Source organism: Enhydra lutris, unplaced genomic scaffold (genome assembly GCF_002288905.1).
Source record: "Enhydra lutris kenyoni isolate GAN:26980312 unplaced genomic scaffold, ASM228890v2 scaffoldscaffold11, whole genome shotgun sequence".
NCBI lineage: Eukaryota > Metazoa > Chordata > Mammalia > Carnivora > Mustelidae > Enhydra > Enhydra lutris.
Genome location: NW_019154095.1, coordinates 28,621,505 through 28,640,915, shown reverse-complemented (window position 1 = coordinate 28,640,915; position 19,411 = coordinate 28,621,505). Strand labels below are relative to the sequence as shown.

The 19,411-nt window shown below is 36.6% G+C and overlaps 1 protein-coding gene across 1 annotated transcript in view; it reads right to left on the bottom strand.

Moving 5' to 3' along the window:
- Positions 1-19,411, bottom strand: part of LOC111144475 (Werner syndrome RecQ like helicase) — a 143,651-nt gene that overhangs the window by 55,579 nt on the left and 68,661 nt on the right. Inside the window, exons 19-21 of the mRNA XM_022498779.1 lie at positions 16,753-16,859; positions 6,174-6,361; positions 1,391-1,565 (exon numbers count right to left, since the gene is read on the bottom strand). Of these exons, the coding sequence (XP_022354487.1) occupies positions 1,391-1,565; positions 6,174-6,361; positions 16,753-16,859 (470 nt within the window). The remainder of the gene's footprint in view (positions 1-1,390; positions 1,566-6,173; positions 6,362-16,752; positions 16,860-19,411) is intronic.

Genomic DNA, 19,411 nt, shown 5'->3' with positions numbered 1-19,411 from the left:
AGAATGCTTTTAGGTAAGTATGCATTATAGCATGAGAGTGCATAGTGAACTTTATAGTGTATATGAACCATACTAGAGGTAAGCTGTTTGAACAATGTTGGTTTGAGGATCATTACCAACTACAGAACTGGACAGAAAAGAAATGGAAGACCTTCTGAGCAGAAAATGCAAAGCAGAAGTTAAGTTCGCGTCTTAACTTCAGAGGAGGCCTAGTCCACAGGCTTGCCTTAACAGACTTTGGATAGGATACTGACAGCATGAAGCTGTAAACCTTCCAACATGGTCTGAATTTAAGTCCTCCTAACTATTCTGCATGACACCCACTAAACCAGGATTCCAATCACTTCAGATTGGAATTATTACATTATTTCAATCATTACAGGAATCTCAGCTAGAACACTTCACAGTGACTTCATTGATACCCCTTCTTCCTTCAGTCTTTCCTCTTCAAATCAATCCTGCTTAGGGCTGCTAATCTAATGTTTCTATGATACTATGATTTTGCTCAAAAACACACATTAGTCTGTCATAATGGTTTTCAAACGCTATTCTGTGGAGCTCTGAGAATTATAGAATACCCCCAGGGACTGTCTTGGGAGAATGGAAGTCTCTTGGATCTCTTTCTCTCACATCAACTTCGACAAGAATTAATCCACTTCGATTTGTCTTACCTAATAGATAAAAATGAATTAAAAAATTAAATGAAAATTTAAATTAAAAATTCTAAGGCTAAAGTGGTCTAGAAAAACTACAGTTACATTATTTACATCAATCCCAGCCTGCCTCTTTGCAAATTTTAAGGCCCTTCTCCATAACCTGGCCAACCAAACCATTCAACTTTTTTCCTGTGAGTCTCTAACAGTTCTTCCCTGCCTTTTCAACCTATACTTTGTACCAATCCTACTCCACACTCTCTTTCTCTCCAACCATTCCAAACTATTCCCAGTTTCCTAAACCCAGTATGCACTTTCCTACCACAGTGTCCTTGCAAATGCTAGTCCCTTTCCTGGGAATTCCATAACCAAGCCCTTTGCCCTCATCACGCACTGGCCTCACATACCCGACAAACTTCCACCTACTTGTTCAGATTCTGTGCTCAAACTGCTTCTTCCTGGTTGGATCATCACAACAGAAGCTACCTTAACAGCGAGCATTCCTTCCTCTATGTACCTAAGCACTATGTGCAGCCTGCTTTTTGTACTCACCTGAAACGGTCTGTTCACCTGTCACCCATATTTACATTAATTCCCTTTGAGAGAAACTTCTTTATACTCAACAAGATAGAAGATAGAAGAGAAAACAAGATAGAAGAGAAAGATATGGGAAATAAATATTAGAGAAACATCGGTTTCCATGGGGAATAGAGAGTAATGATGATGGATCTTCACACCTGAATTTCATCTCTCATGAAACTATGATGAACCTCTCTCCTTGATTTAACACTCAGGCCTGCATGGTATGTTCCACAGGCTAAGTTCAGTTTCTTAAGTTCAGCTGTAACTTGTTCTGTCATTTTTCTGGAAGGACAATAGATGATAGTTGGACCCTCAAATTCCCAGGTGGTACTAAAATCAAATAAACAAACAAACACACACAAACAAAAGAACAAAAACATATAAATATATATATAAATAATCTGTTTGAGATTATCTTATTTAATTTCCCCTTTCTTTTTAAAACTTTAAATTTCATTTGTTAAATTTTAATTAATTTTCTTTTCAGTAAAACACTATAAAAAGAAAGCATCTAAAAAACAATGATACATTTAATTACATAAAAATGTGGAAAGTCAAATGTGGGAATGAATTATATTAAATCCCAAACACCTTCGACTCATCTTTTGTTCAAATTAAAGTTAAAACCAGAGACAAGTTTATTTAAGTAAAAGCCTTGATAAAAACTTAACAAGCTATTGGAAATTCAATTTCCATACTTTCAGAATGCAAAGCACCAGATGAAGGATTAGTCTTCATTTACATAAGAAAGGTAAGTGAATATTCACATAGGAGAATAGTCTTACTCTTTCTTGTGATCAAAAAATTGAGTTTCTATGTATGTTTACTAGAAAAACAGTAACTTTTTTGTAATATTAAAGATCATTTTTGTAGTTCAAAGAAGTATTTACTAGTAATCTTGGGACTACTACAGACAACATCTGTTCGAAAGTCTGTTTTAGAATCCTGTGCTTATTTATTAAAAATGCAAAGGACGGTTTCCAAAGAACATTCATTTAATGCCTCAATATATTCATTTACATGAATATATTCATTTATGCCAACTTAATATTAAAAATGTATTATTTTAGATTTGGGAAAAATTTTAATTTTTAATGCATATATTCTGATACAATTTCAACTTTAGGAATTTATTTTACAAATATCTGCCAAAAGACACATATACACAAATATTCACAACAGAACTATATTAGTGAAAAGTAAATGTTCATCATTATGTATATTCATACTATGAAATATTAAGCAAACAACAAAAAATTACTGTATCTAAAAACCTTTAAGAAGGACTATGGCAAAAGTCATTGAAAAGGGGAAAAAATAAGCAATAATTTGACTCTACAGGTTTTACTGAATAATCTACTCAAAGCAATTTTTTACAGTGACCAAATGGGCTTCCATAACAAAATGTCCCAGCAGATAAGGAAAAGAGAAAAATTACAAAGTTTTTTAATACACAAAAATATCTTTTTTTTTTTTTAAGATTTATGTATTTGAGCGAGAGAAAAAGAGAGCACAAGTGTTGGGAGGGACAGAGGGAGAGAATCCCAAGCAGACTCTCTGCTGAGCCCGGAGGCTGACAGAGGGCTGGACACCACAACCCATGAGATCATGACCACAGCCAAAACCAAGAGTCAGAGCTTAAACTGACGGAGCCCCCCAGGCGCCCCTCACAAAACTATCATCATTTTAAAAACATTTCTCAAAGAAGAAAAATTTTTAGCCAAAATGTGAACATTGTAATATCCTACATATCAGGGCCCTAATTTTTAAAAAATCACATTATGCAGAAAGATAGCAAAAATGCTTTTTCTTAATAATGATAAAAGTTTCCATTTACTGAAGATATAAAAATCCTAAATGTGTCTGTACCAATTAACAGAGCTTTTTTTGTTTCTTTAAAAGGTTTTATTTATTTATTTGACAGACAGAGATCACAAGTAGACAGAGAGGCAGGCAGAGAGAGAGGAGGAAGCAGGCTCCCCGATGAGCAGAGAGCCCGATGCGGGGCTCAATCCCAGGACCCTGGGATCATGACCTGAGCCGAAGGCAGAGGCCTTAACCCAATAAGCCACCCAGGCGCCCCCAATTAACAGAGCTTTAACACATGAAACAAAAATTGATAGAACTAAAGGGAGAAAGAGAAACACATCTATCTCTCATAACCGGAGATTTTAACCTGTATCTAAGCAAAGACACTTCAAATCAAAGGAAAATATTGCCTAAAATATGGAAATACTCTGTAACTACTCCTGCGTAAAGTTAACAACAAAAACTGGAAGTGCATATCTGCACAGCACAGTTAGAGAAAAGAAGGGTATAAAGCTCAATGCCCAAATAGTGATCATTTATGAACAGTGATAAATGAAGAACAGAACCGGAAGACGTAAGTATTCTTACCTGACATGTTTCTGTAGTGTTCAAATTGATACTAAGACCATGTATCAAGTTTTACATTTAAAAAAAGTAGAAATACACAAACATTTGAACTTAGTAGAGAAATCAGAGGAATAAAATTTTATCTCTATTACAAAAGGATTCATTACTTCACCAAGTGGTTTACTAAACATTGTTATTTCCTCACAACAATTTCTTGCAAGGAAAGAAATCTATCTTCATCTAACCACCAAATTAGATGGATGAGAGAGGCTTGTCTATTCAATTTCAATGTATCATGAGTATAGAAAACAAATAAGGTCAGAATTTAACAAACAAGTTGGCCCAATGAATAGGGAAAAAATGGCAAAATTAAATAAAGAGAAGAAATAGAAATAAAAGGCAACACTCTGAAGTCTTAATTACCCTTCATCTAATTATTGCTTGTTAAGAGGAAAATTTCTATTTGCCTAAAGTCTACGGGAAGCATTCTGACTCGCAGTGGTTGGTGATACCATAACTCTTGGAGGACTGAAAATGAGTGCAAAATCTTTCTTGCTTTGATCTCGGAAAAACCACTGTCACAAATATAAAAATCTCAGATGGTCTTGGATGTTAGGCTAAGGAGTCTTGCTGTTAGTCCACAGGAAAGAGGGAGGCACCAGAGAGGAATGCCAAGACTCAAGGATGTGCTTTCGGATGATGAATCTGACAACTGTGTCTAGAATGCAAGGAACACTGAGGAGGAGGGAGGTCTATTAAGGGACATGATAACTGTCTAGGCTAAGAGACCCCCACTAGTATAATTAACATGAAAGATGGTGAGAAGAAAACATAAAAGGACAATATAGTCAGAAAGATAAAATGTCACAATGTCACACACACAAAAAGGTAAACAGTTTCAAAAAGGAGAAGGTTATTAGGGGAAGGCCACAGAGATTGAAAATAATATGGACGGAAAAGGATCAAAGATTAGGATAAAGGGAAGTGAAGTACAATGAGTACTCACTTCAGAGAGATCACCAGAGCTGTGCAAATACTCAATACAGCCATTACTTTCTTGTTTTATTTTTTATTTTTTTAATATTTTGTTTTTAAGTAGTCTTTACACCCGATGAGAGGCTCAAACTCACAATCCCAAGATCAAGAGTCACATGCTCTACTGTCAGAGTCAGCCAGGCACCCCCATTACTTTCTTGTTTTAATCTGAATATAGTACAATTATGCCAACAGAAAATCCTACATTTAAATTCATCCTAAATTCTACATTTAAATTCATCCAACCCCAGGAGTCCTTCAGGAAAATACTATTGATGTTATTTAAACTATTTGCCCAGACTTGTTTTGTGTTTGTGCTGGTAGGTCAAACATTATTCACATGTGTTCATTTTTTTTTTAAGATTTTATTTACTTATTTGAGAAAGAGAAATGAGAGACAGAGAACACAAGATCAGGGAGGGTCAGAGGGAGAAGCACTCTCCCCACTGAGAAGGGATCCTGATGCAGGACTCGATCCTGGGACTCCAGGACCATCCCCTGAGTCGAAGGCAGTCACTTAAACCAACTGAGCCACCCAAGCACCCTATTTTCATGTACTCTGATTTAAAAACACATTTCATAACGTGACAGTTATAAACTTTTCACCAAGAAGACAGATCAGGGAGATAAAACAAAGGAAAGCTTCTTAGTATACATATAAAATGCCTCCAAACAAAAGAAACAGGAAAAAGTACTAGTGACAGCTTCTTCTTCAATAAAATGAAAATAGTATGTAGCTTACTAAGCAGTTATAAGAATTACCAGATCATTTATATAAAGCACCTAGGATAGTCCCTGGCACATAACAAGGGCTCAAAAATGTTTATTATTAAGATGACTTTTAAAATTCCCTAATACTCAATTAGTCATATAATTAGTGAGCTAAAGAAAATTCAGTTAAAAGACTCAGTTGTTTCTACAGTTTACTTGCCAACTGTTTTTTTTTAAAGACTTTATTTCTTTATTTGACAGAGATCACAAGTAGGCAGAGAGGCAGGCAGAGAGAGAGAGGACACAGACTCCCCACTGAGCAGAGAACCTGACTCGGGGCTCGATCCCAAAACCCTGGGACCATGACCCGAGCCGAAGGCAGAGGCTTTAACCCACTGAGCCACCCAGGCGCCCCATACTTGTCAATTATTAAGAGTGTAGGGGTGCCTGGCTGGCTCAGTAGGTAGGATATGCGACTCTTGATCTCAGGATTGTGAGTTCAAGCCCCATGTTGGGCGTAAAGTTTACTTTAAAAAAAAAAAAAAAGAAAGAAAAGGTGTACATCCTGTTCAAGCAACGACATGAAGTACCAAAATACCAGAATTATTTTCTGCCTTCAAAATTAAGCTATTTTCTCAGTTGTTGTCTTGATTATAGAACATCACACTTGACTTGAACCAAAGCTAAGCAGAATGTGAAATATGTTAAATATGCATTAGAAAGAAATAATAAATAAATAAGCAAATACATTCATAAAACAAACAAATAAAAAATAAGGAAATAGTTAACCAAAATTTATCGACATGAAATCCTCACTTTGTCTTTCGGATAAGAAATTGGACAAGATCCTGAACGATGTTTCCTGTTTTTCGCCCAACTTCTAAATACAAGTTTGGTCGATCAAAACCAGTACAGGTAATCTGAGGATTCTTCAGGTTTAAGCAGCGCACAATGTCTTCCCGGATTGAAGAACTTGCAGTGGCAGTAAGTGCAACAATCGGAACCTGAATGAAATGAAACTGATTTTTTAAAAAGTAGAGCACTCATTAATTCCCAACATTTCTACTGCCTTCTTACAAACAGACTGGATGACAATTATAAAAGGAATAATGTTTAAAATGCAACTTTAAAATTACTCTTTTTCAAAGAAGAAAAAGAAAACTTCCTACTTACTTGTTTCTCACCTTTGGAATACTTTTTTTTTTTTTTTTTTTTTTTTTACTTTTTTTTTTTTTTGAGAAAGAGAGAAAGCGAACATGCCAGAAGGGGTTGGGCAGAGGGACACTGGGAGAGAGAACCTCAAGCGGGCTCCTTGCCCAGCGCAGATCCAAAGCAGTGTTTGATCTAGGGACCCTAAGATCATGACCTGGGCCAAAATCAGGAGTCAGATGCTTAACCAGCTGAGCCACCATGGAATACACTTACTTTTTAAAAATCAGAAAAAGTTTAAATAAAACACTAAACCCATAAGATTTCTAAATATAATCTACCTACTTATTAGCGATCTAACTCTCCACTATTTTTTATTTTTAACATTTATTACATTAGTAATAGTGCTGATATAAATGAGGGATATGGTATGCCTTTTTTTTTTTTTTTAAGATTTCATTTGTTTATTTGACAGACAGAGATCACAAGTAGACAGAGAGGCAGGCAGAGAGAGAAAGAGGGAAGCAGGCTCCCTGCTGAGCAGAGAGCTCCATGCGGGACTCGATCCCAAGACCCTGGGATCATGACCTGAGCCGAAGGCAGCGGCTTAACCCACTGAGCCACCCAGGCGCCCCTGCCTTATTTTTTATTAATCTATAATTCACAAATTATAAACCCTTTTGTTCACTGAAAAATCTAACAATACAAAGCAGTTAAGTCTTTTTTTGTCTTCTGTATTAAAGATACCGGTTTATGGCTTCTCAGATGTAGAAGCAAAGCTCTTAATAACCTGATAACCTCTGTCAAGTTTACTAAGTTAATCATGGCATACTATACATAAGAACATATAACACAAAACATCCATTATTAACTGATTCCTTAAGCAACCAAGTCATGTTCTATTTTCAGTCTAGCAAAGACTTCTTAACTGGATTAGCAGCCAAAACAGGAGACATGGCAGTTACTAGGAAAAACAGGAATATGTAATCATTCAGAAATTCTAAACTAGGATAATGACATACCTCCCATGAAACTCGATTCATTATTTTTGCTCCTATTATCATGGGGAATTATGATAAATTATGTTATTATCTTATATTCAGAAAAAAAGGGACTAAGTCTTCAAGTTGTTCCTAAATCATTAGCTATTCTATGTCCAAAAATACACAGTAAAGTAAATGACATCCTCATAAAATAGCTCTCCAGATGCCTTGTACCTACCTCATAAATCAGTTTAAGCAATTATTTTCCATGGAAGTGAAAATTTAGGTGCAACTATACGAAAAGCAATTATAGAATTTGGAAAACAAGATACAATTTGCTAACACTATAAACTAGTTTTACAATCAATATGGCTTTGCTGAATTAAAAATTATCTCAAAGCTCATGTAAAAAAGTTAGGTTTGCAGTAGGTTGTTTTTTTTTTTTTATTTATTTATTTGACAGAGAGAGATCACAAGTAGGCAGAGAGGCAGGCAGAGAGAGAGAGGAGGAGGCAGGTTCCCTGCTGAGCAGTGAGCCGGATGTGGGGCTTGATCCCAGAACCCTGGGATCATGACCCGAGCCGAAGGCAGAGGCTTTAACCCACTGAGCCACCCAGGCGCCCCTGCAGTAGGTTTTTTTAAATGGAAAAAAAAGGTATCAGAACCAATGTGAGCAGGTAATTGCATTTTTGCATTCTCTATCCTTTTATATTCTGTGCACTTACTTAAATTGTTAAATATTATTTAAATACTTTATTTTTTTAAAAAGACTTTTTATTTATTTACCTGACAGAGAGAGAGACAATAAGAGAGGGAACACAAGCAGGGGGAGTGGGAGAAGGAGAAGCTGGCTTCCCACTAAGCAGGGAGCCCTATGTGGGGCTAGAACCCAGGACCTTTGGATCATGACCTGAGCTGAAGGCAGATGCTTAACAACTGAGCCACTGAAGCACCCCTATTTTTTTTTTAAAGATTTTATTTATTTATATGACAGAGAGAGTGACACAGTGAGAGAGGGAACACAAGCAGGGGGAGTAGGAGAGGGAAAGAAGCAGGCTCCCTGCCAAGCAGAGAGCCCGATGCAGGGCTCAATCTCAGAACCCTGGGATCATGACCCAAGCCGAAGGCAGACATCCAAGCCTGAGCCAGCCAGGCACCCCAATTTAAATAAATTTATTTAAAAATTTTAATTTCATTATTTGAAAATGAAACTCCCAAATTAACTTCATTGATTTCTGGCTTTCAATCAGACTGTTCTCTGAATTTAGAGAATGCCTACCGAACAACTAATAAATAGACCAATTAATAGAGAAGTTAGTTTATCTAAACAAGCTTATACATATATATATATATATATATACACACACACACACACACATACATACACACACAGGTATATATATATATATATACGTACACACGGAAAGTTTAAACATTAGAAGCTCTTAGGACATGCACATACTCACCCTCACAAAACCTTTTTTTTAACCACTCTAAGTGCTTTACTCAAACAATTTATAAATGCACTAACAACATCCTTGTTTAACTGCATATGCAGAGAAAAAACAAGGTTTTCAGGATACAAAGAGCAAGAGGGTTTGGTTTGTTTTTCTAAGCAGTCTAATGTATGAGTGGATAGGCAATGTACTTACGAAAATAAAATAAACATGAAACAGGATACCTCTTAAAGAAATTAATTTTAAAAATCAGGCAATGCTGTAAAGTGTGTAAACCTGGCGATTCACAGACCTGTACCCCTGGGGCTAATAATACTTTAAATGTTAATAAAAAATAAAAAATGTTTAAAAAATCAGGCAAAATAGCAGCATGGTAGTGAAAAATAACTGGCTTAAAGTCAGATGCCTGAGTTCAAAACCCACCTTTGTCGCTAAGTAGATGTGAGATTTTGAGCTGGTGATTTCACTCTCTAAGCTTTGGTTTCCTCATATGTAAAGAGATAACGATTACAGCAATCTCATAAAGTCATGGTGAAGACCGAATAATGACACAATGTGTAACTTGCTGAGCATGATGCATGGTACACCGTAAGCACTCGAAAAGTTTCAACTATTGGGGCGCCTGGGGGGCTCGGTCAGTTAAGCGTGGGACTCTTGGTTTTAGCTCAGGTCATGATCTCAGCATTGTGAGATGAAGCCCCCCTACCGGATGCACTACTTCAGATTCTCTTTCCCTCTCCCTGCCCCTCCCCGCTTGTACACTCTCTCTTTCTCAAATAAATATATAAAATCTTTAAATTTAAAAAGCGTTAACTATTATTGATGTTGTTATCACAACCACTGAAAAGAATTCTATACAAGAATTCCAGAGGCATGGGCATGACTCCCAGATTTGCCACTTAACTTTGGCAAGGGCTTCTTTTAGCCTCAGTTTTCTTCACTAAAATATGAGATGTAGAGGGTTATGTGATGTTAGACTCTTCTAACTTAAAAATTCCCACCTTGCCATTAGAAACTCCCTAAGTCCATGACCTGTAAGCGATGAAAAATCAACATAAATGCAGTCTTTCACCCCCAACATTCTAGAAGGTTGCAGTTAAGAATGCTGCTTCCACAACTAGAAAACAGAATAAAGTAAGGGCATATATTAAACTTAAAGGAACAATGGTTATTTATATTCACTTCAGAAATGAAGAGAATCTTTTATAAGTTTGTGGTGCCTTATGACGTTTAAAACTTATGAACTAGAGTGAAGCCTGGATATAACGCACAGGCTGGCTAGGAGAAAGATGATCACACATCCTGGTTTCCAGGGACACTCCTAGTTTATCCTGTCCTCACAGCATAAATACTGACACCTCGCAATCTCTTTCAAGAGCAAACTGATTTGGACAATAAACTTATAGCATCACTTAGTTAAATCAAGTTCTTAATTCATGAAACTCTTACTCTTTAAGTTGGAAAATTCAGTCTCTTTGGAAATAAGTACCAAGTTTTGTTAAAAGCAGCAAAAACTATAAATTAACCTTGTGACTATAAATTTAGGAATGGTTTAATCACAGGCTTCAATGGCGCAGCATCTACACATTCAGAGAACTGTAACTGTTCCATCTGTTTCTAAATTTGGGTCATGTTGCTAATTCTAACTCCGTACTACATAATATCATGCTGCATTCATTCGTTCACTCATTTCAAGAAGTTATCATTCACATTATTCAAGTAGTGTCTATATATGCTATCTTTGGGAAAGGACTGGGGAGGGAGGAATGGAAAGAATCAACACGTCTCATGGATATCACAGTACGTTTTACTAGAATTTTACAAAATCTTAAGACTGATACAGAGCTTTCTGCATCGCTGCTCTTTCTGAAACACTTTGTCTGATCCTCTCTAAATGCAGATCTTTATGCCAAGTGGTTTAGTGATTTCTTTGCTATTTTTAAACCTACTGAAATCATATGGTATGAAGCTGCAACAGTTGTCCCAGTGTAATCGCAACTGGAAGGAGGAGAAAAGCACTGAGAACGGTGAGGAAAATAAGAGTCCTACAACCACCAGGTGGCATTTCTCACCACTTAGCTAATCAACAGGACTCATGAAAACACTAGGGGGAAAAGGTTTTCTCAGCCATTGCTTGACAAACACCCTGGGCTATACTGAGTCATTGCAAGAAATGAAAATGATCCAATAGAGTCCAAAGCCAGACATAATAAAAGATTTAATTCACCACTGAAAAGTGTTTAAGAGCTGCATAAAATATTTAAAACTCCTCTAACACAATCCTCTTAGAATCAAAGGCTTCAGAAAGGATTACAGAAAGCAATCTTCCTATTTTCCAAAAGCTTACTTTAAAACCATTCTAGATTAATGGAAAGCAGTCCTTGAGGCATACTGAGCCTCCTGACTTTCACCATACAAATATCTTGTTTCTCTATTACGTGTACTATTAACCTTTCTTTATTATTTGTACTGTTTCACACACCATTTACTGTGTTCCACATACCATTTACTGTTTGATACTTTTGCTTCTACCATTACAGGTATGAATCTAAATTCCTTTACTGCACCATGAGCTACATCAGGGCAGAAACTATGTTTTATACTTATTTCTCATCACTTGCTTGAGATACCAGCACAGAGTCCCAGTGTGAAGCTATGGCCCAACTCTACCACTCCCCGCTGGGAAAGTGACGTCTCTGATTCTTTGCTTTCTCGTCGGAATTCATTTTTCATTTACCCAAGTACTTACGGAGCACCCATTATGTGCCCGGTCCTGTTCTAGATTATATGAACAAAACCATCAAAAGCCTGTCCCCCATAGAGAACATTCTAGTAGGGACCCACAGACAAGAGACAAAATTTGATATGGTAAGTAAAACAGTGATAAGTGCTATTAAAAAATAGCAAAGGAATATGAGGTATGTCGAATGTTGGAGGGGGAAATTAATTTGAAATTTTTAATATGGTGGCCCAAGAGGCATAAATGAAAAAGTAATACTTCAGTAAAAACTTGAGAGAAGTAAGGGATCATCCCATGTGAAAAGTATTCAGGGAAGGGCACCTGGGTGGCTCAGTTAGGTAAGCGGCCAACTTCTTGCTTCAGGCTCAGGTCATGATCTCATGGGTCCTGAGACTGAGCCCCATGTCACTGGGCTCCACACTCAGCAGAGAGTATGCTTGAAGATTTTCTCCCTCTGCCTTTCCCTCAGACTTGCACACAGACATGTGCACATGCGCCCTCTCTCTCTCTCTCACTCTCTCTAATAAATAAATCTTTTTAAAAAATAAGTATTCAGGACGCCTGGGTGGCTCAGTCAGTTAAGACTTTGCCTTCAGCTCAGGTCATGGTCCCACGGTCCTGGGATTGAGTTCCGCTTCAGGTTCCCTGCTCAACAGAGAGCATGCTTCTCCCTTTGCCTGCTGCTCCCCCTGCTTGTGCTCTCTCACACACACTCTCTCTCTATCTGAAAAATAAATAAATACATTTTTTTTAATTAAAAAAAATAAAAATAAGTATTCAGAGAGACGGAAGAGTGGGAACAAAGCCCTACTGTAGGAGCATGCTCCGTGTCTGAAGAATATCAAGGAGAACAGTGTGGCTAGAACCCAGCGAATGAGGAGACAAGCAGTAGAGAATGGAGTCAAAGACAAAACCGAAGACCAGATCACATAAGTAAGACCTTTGTCATGACTTTTGTCATTATTTAGAGTGAAATGGTCACTGCTAGAGCATTTTCAGCAGAAGACATGACCTATCTGGCTTATTATTCCAAAAGGATCACTCTGGATGCTGTACTGAGACTTAAGGAGGGCAAGAGTGAGAACAGGGAGACCAATGAGGAGGCTGCTTCAATAACGCACCCTCAAGGGCATGATGGCTTGTGCCAGGGCAGTGACAGGGATCGAGAGAGAAAGTAGTAGATTTGGTATATATTCTGAAGACCTCAAAAGAGTTCCTCACTGTTTAAATGTGGGATGGAGTGCGAGAAAAAGAGAAGAATTGAACATATTTGGCCTGAGCACCAGAAGGATGATCTGTTATTAAATGACATGGGGGAAACTGAGGGAAGAGCAGGTTTGGGTTGGAAAGAAAATCAGAAAGCCACAGGGCTAGGTTAAGTCTGAATTGCCTATTAAGCATTTAAGTAGAAAGATGCCGAGTAGTCAGTTACATTTATGTGTGTATGTATGTGTGTGTGTATTCTATAAAATAGTGATAATACCAAGTGCTAGCAAGGAGGCAGAGAAACTGGATCACTAATACGTTGCTGATATCGACTGAGGGTGGGGATATAAATTTGGGAGTTGTCAACATATAGATGGTATTCAAACCATATGTTAGACGAAATGACTAGGGGCTTAAGTGCAGATTGGAAAGAGAATAGGTCAAAAGACTTCAGTTTCAGGCATCCTAATGTCAAAAGTGCAGAGATGAGATGAAACAAGCAGAGGAATCGCAGAATGAAATGACAGGAAGAAAGGAGGAGAACCAAGATAATGTGCTATCCTAGTGAAGGGAACAGAGATATTAATCTTGCTGGTTTTTGGTGAGGCTTAACCGAGATGAAAGCATTGAACAGGGTCAGTCCCATAACTGGTGTTCAATTCAGTCTAGTTTGATTCAGTATATACTTGTTAATTGGTACACTCAAGTTTTTTGTGTTGGTTTGTTTTATTTGGTTTTATTTAGTCTGCTCTAACCACATCTTTATGAGAAGAGCTACCAAAAAAAAAAAAAAAAAGCCTCTCAATTTTGCTACCTATAAGCATAATTAACATGCAATGGAAATGAACTAGATAATTTACCAAAAGAATAACAAACAATCTCTAATGCTTTTTCTTAGTTTACTTGTACTACTGTTAAATCTTGAGCTCAGAGGAAATGATAGCTTCACTACTAACAGGAAAACCTAAACATAAATCAACCTTGTTTAGTCATTCAAAATTAATACAGTAGACTAGAGAACCCAGAAACAGATTCACCCACATATACCAAAGTGATTTTTAACAAAGCGTCAAAAGCAATTCAACAGAATTGCTTGGAGTAACTGGACATCTATAGGCAAAAAAAAAAAAAAAAAAAGAGCCTCAATATAAACCTCACACCTTAAACAAAATTTAATTCAAAATGAATCCTGGACTTAAGTGTAAAACATAAAACTATTAAAATTTTGGGGAAAATCATAAAAGAAAATCTTCAGAACCTAGAGTTAGGTGAAGAACACAACAAAAGTTAAAAGTGATAAACTGGATTTCATAAAATATTAAAAATCTCTGCCATGCAAAAGACACCATAAAGACAATGAAAAGGCAGCTACATATTGAAAGAAAATATATATAAACCACATATCTGACTAAAGATTCATAGTTACAATAAAACACTTTCAATAGTTTAAAAAAAATTCCCATTAGATCAGGCATTTCACAAAAGAGGTAATTAGTACATGAAAAGATGTCATCATTAGCCATTAGAGAAATGCAAAGTAAAAACAACAGGACAGGGGCACCTGAGTAGCTCAGTCTGTTAAACGTCTGTTTTCATCTCAGGGTCCTGAGATCCAGCCACACGTTGGGCTCCCTGCTCAGTGGGGAGCCTGCTTATCCCTCTCTTCCCCACTTGTGCTCTCTCTTACTATCTGTCTCTGTCTCTCTCAAATAAGTAAATAAAATCTTAAAAAAAAAAAAAAAAACAGGATATAGGCACTTGGGTGGTTCAGTCGGTGGAGCACCCAACTCTTGGTTTTGGCTCAGGTGTCGGGCTCCTCACTCAACAGAGTCTGCTTGAGATTCTTTCCCCCACCCCCTTCCCCTCTCCTCTTCCCTTTGCTCATGCTCTCTCTTGAATAAATAAATAAAACCTTAAACACACACACACACACACGCACACACACACACACACACACACACAAAACAGGATAACACTCCACACTTAATCCAAATGGCTAACATAAAAAATACTGGTAACATCAAATGTTGGCAAGGATGAAGAGAAACGGAGTCATTCAGACATTGCTGGCAGGAATGTAAAATGGTATAGCCACTCTGGAAAACAATTTAGCAGTTCCTTAAAAAATTAAACATGCACTAACTATAGCACCAGCAACTGTATTCCTGGGCATCTACCCTAGAGAAATTAAAACTTATGGTCACGTTGTCTCACCAACTGAAGGACCTTTGGGTTGTACACAAATATCACAGCAGCACTGTTCATAATAGCCCCAAAGTAGAAACAACACAAAAGTTCCTCAACAGGTAAATGGTTAAACAAGCTGTGGTATAATACAATACTATGCAGCAATACAAAGCAACAAACTTGACTTATACTCCAACTTGGATGGATCTCAAGGGAATTATGCTGAGTGAAAAAAAAAGCCAATTCCAAAAAGTGACTGTATGATTCCATTTATACAATATTCTCAAAATAAAATTATAAAGATGGAGATCAGTGGTCACCAAAAGTTAGGGTGAAGGGTGGAAGGAGAGGTGGGTGTGTCTGGAAAAGGACAGATCCAGGAGCCTGGTGCTCATGGAGCAATTCTGTACCTTGAATGCAATGGTAGTTGCACAAATCTACATACGGGATAAAACTATAGATAACACAAACACACGTACTTATAAAACCAGGAAAATAAGGGTAATCTGTGAAGGGGTGCCTGAATGGCCCAGTCAGTTAAGCATCTGGCTCTCGATTTCGGCTCAGGCCGTGATCTCAGGGTTGAGGGATCAAGCCCCTCGTAGGGCTCCATGCTCAGCGGGGAGTCTGTTTGGGATTCTTTCCTTCTCCCATCCCCCCACTCATGACCCCTCTCTCAAATAAATAAATAAACTTTTAATTAAAAAAAAAAAAGAACTATAAAGACCATACCAATGTCATATTCCTAGTTTTGATATTGTACATTGGGGAAACTAAAAGGTACACAGAGTCTCTCTTTCTTTTTTTTTTTTTTAATTTTATTTTTTATAAACATATAATATATTTTTATCCCCAGGGGTACAGGTCTGTGAATCGCCAGGTTTACACACTTCACAGCACTCACCATAGCACATACCCTCCCCAATGTCCATAATCCCCCCAACCCCCCTCCCCCCATCTTTCCTTTTTTTTTATTAACTGCCTGTGACTCCATAGTTTTTCAAAAAATAAAATGGTTGCCATTATTGTGAATTTTCAAGGTGCTCATATAAAACATGCCATTCATGTAGAATACTCATGTAGAAATCTGCTATGCTTTATGATTAGGGAAGAAAGTAGAATTCTGGTACTAAAAACTTTACTAAAACCTCTCCAGAATAGTTCATTTCTCATGTTTTCAATATGATGTAAGAAGAGGTAACCATACTTTCACAGCATCCGAGAGGAAAAGGACACACGCATAAGAGCTCAACTGAGAAGGCATGGGATCTAAACATGGTTCTAAAGTCAAGTCTGTGTTCTACAGGTGAAATTTGGTCCACAGACGGTTTTGTTACTGCCCACAAGCCAACAGTTTTTACATTTTTAAAAGGTGGTGAGAAAAAACAAAGAAAAATGTGACAGAGACCATACATGGCCTATAAAGCCTAAAATATTTATTACCTGGTTCTTTCATAAAAAGTTTTCCAACCCCTGCTTTATAGTATTCCTCAATGAATTACATGCCAACCTCAGAAGAAAGCCAAAATTAGAGTTTTTAAAAAATCCTTCCCCTGCTTTCACGACCTGTTTGCCCTTTCATAGAGAAGTCTTCAGCCTTCTGGCAACTCCCCAATCCTGGACTCTCCTTTGATAAGAACATCATTTCAAGACGTTGCACTTGACAAGCTTACCGATGGGAGTATTGCCTTTAGGGAGCCCAAAGTCCGGAACGAAATTCTAAAGTCATGTCCCCATTCAGAAATACAGTGAGCCTCATCCACAGCAATAAGGGTGATACCTACAAAAGTGAAAAACATAAAAATGGGGGAAATAAAGTTCCAAAAGAAGTCATAAATTCATCTAAATCAGTATCACCTCCACTTAGAATATATAAACTCTACAGAAAGGAGAAAAAATAACTCCAATCAAAGTATATGCTTCATATAAAAATATAAGCATAAATGACATCGGGTAACACCAAAATAAGCATCATGAGAACAGAGGATGGGAGATATAAAGGCGTATGGATAAAGGATATGGATAAAAGGAAACATTCATATATTATATATTCATATATCATATATTATTCAAACAACATTATTTATTTGATTTCAGCTTTCATCATTATTCCTCAAAGAAATGAATTACTTACTACTACTATACCCTCAAAACTATCACTCATGAACCATTTGCAATGACAATGCCTTAAAAAAGAAGAGCGGTTTTCTTTTTCCTCTTTGGTAATACTTTCAATTTTATCTCATCAATTAGTTACCAAAAGAGATTAAAGAGCACATTCCTACTGAGACCAGGTGCATCATCACTGTCCATGACCGATCACATATCAGACCGCAGAGAGTTCCTCTGGAATGCCAGTATTGGAAGACAGGATGATAGCTGCATTTTCTAATGTAAAATGGTAAGAACTAAAACTCGGTATGTATAAGTAGGTAAGAAGGAACAGAACTCATTCTTTCTTCCCTTATCAACGCCCCCAACTCTGCCCCCATACCACACACGCACACTGAAACAGAATCAATAGTGTATAGTAATCATTTCAGAAAAGGGCTTTATTGTAAAACCGTCCATTAAAATGTCCAAAGTAATGACAGTAGCACTTTTGCCCTGTATTATCAAATTAATACTTGAGACAAAAATAATTTTTCCATTAATGGAGATGATCATTACTTGATAATTGAATATTAATGATTTTCTGCCATTAGGGGGGGTGATGACAAATATGTGCTCTAGAGTCAGACAACCTGGCTCCACCACCAACATTGTATTACCTTAAGCAAGTTACTTAAGCTTCCAAGTGTCAGTTTCCCACAAATAAAAGGTAAATATAGTAATACCTAACATTTTTTAGTCACTCTGAAGATTGTTAGGTATCAAATACACATAAAATACTAAGATAGGACCTGGCAAAAAAGGCAGCTCAATAAAAACAAAACAAAACACCAAACAATTATTCTTAGAGTCATTAAATGCCTACTATGATCAAAACACTTCTCTATAGGAAAACATTAATAAGATGTACTCTATAACTTTGAGAAGCTCCGAATTCCACAAGAGGAGACAGACAAGCAAACAAACAATTGTAATTCACTGAGATTACAAAATACAACAGAGATGAAAGAGAAAGCAAAAAAAAAAAAAAAAAAAAACCTAGTAAATATGAATACAGGCTGATTAGCATCAAAATTCTCTGGCTGCTGCTGCATAGCTGGGAAAAATTCAATGTTACCACTAATTTTGGCTTTAGAAACTAAATGACCCAAATTTTAAATTAGGTTAAAACAAACATGATGGCTTCTCTTTTATTTTAAAACCCTGCTTAAAATTACAGGTTTAACTACCTACCTCTTAATGAAGCTGAACTTTGTCCCTTAGCATCAGTTTATGGAGCTTTTGCTAACTTTTACTTTAAATTCGCAAGTCCAAGTGTCTGCCCAAGTCCTAGGCATATTTCATTTTGGCATATCTGCCACTCAAGCCTTATTTCTAAAGTCAAAAGACAATTATAAGTGTCTTTGCTTTTAAGGAGTCTCCGTATAAAATTATGTTTGCTGCTTCTGTTATGTACTCATACTACCTAAATAATGTAACATAAAAAGCATAAATCTGATTAGCTAAATGTCAGACTACCATACAAATAGAATTCTGAGTAGATTCATTTTTGCAAGCATTTTACAATTTCCTACAAACAAAAGCCGAAGAAAAAAAATATTTCAAAAAGAATTTATCCCTTTTTGTTCAACATTGAGAGTCAACCCCCCCAAAAAAAGGATGTTCATCCATCCTATGCAGAGTATTCCTCTCTAATGATGGCAGTGTTCATAATTTAATCCATTACAAAAACTAAAAATAGAGAATTAGAACTAGCTGTCAAAGGATCTAAGTAAATACTTAAGCTAACAACCCCACCCCAGAAACAAAGCAAGTATTAAAATGGAACAAAACATATCCAGCTTACCATGGACACAAATCCTAACTTTTGATATAAAGCCATAAAATACATATATCTAGGGTATTTAGGCCTAATCCAAAGTGAAATATCATTACGAACTTCATACAATCTTATAAGACACACACCAAATTTGTCTTCCATTAAAGACAAAAATATAATATGCCAATAAGGGATAAGAAATTGATAACACATCACTGATAATGTATTTAATCAAATGTTAACTTCTGCTCTGATTCTTTTGTTCGTATTTAATATATACCAAAAAGAAACAATTTGTTTTCATTTTATTGTTACAAAAATTATTAAATACATTCCTAGAGTTATATGCTACTAAGCAACAATTAAATGAGGTGTTGCCATATTGAAAATTAACCTATCCA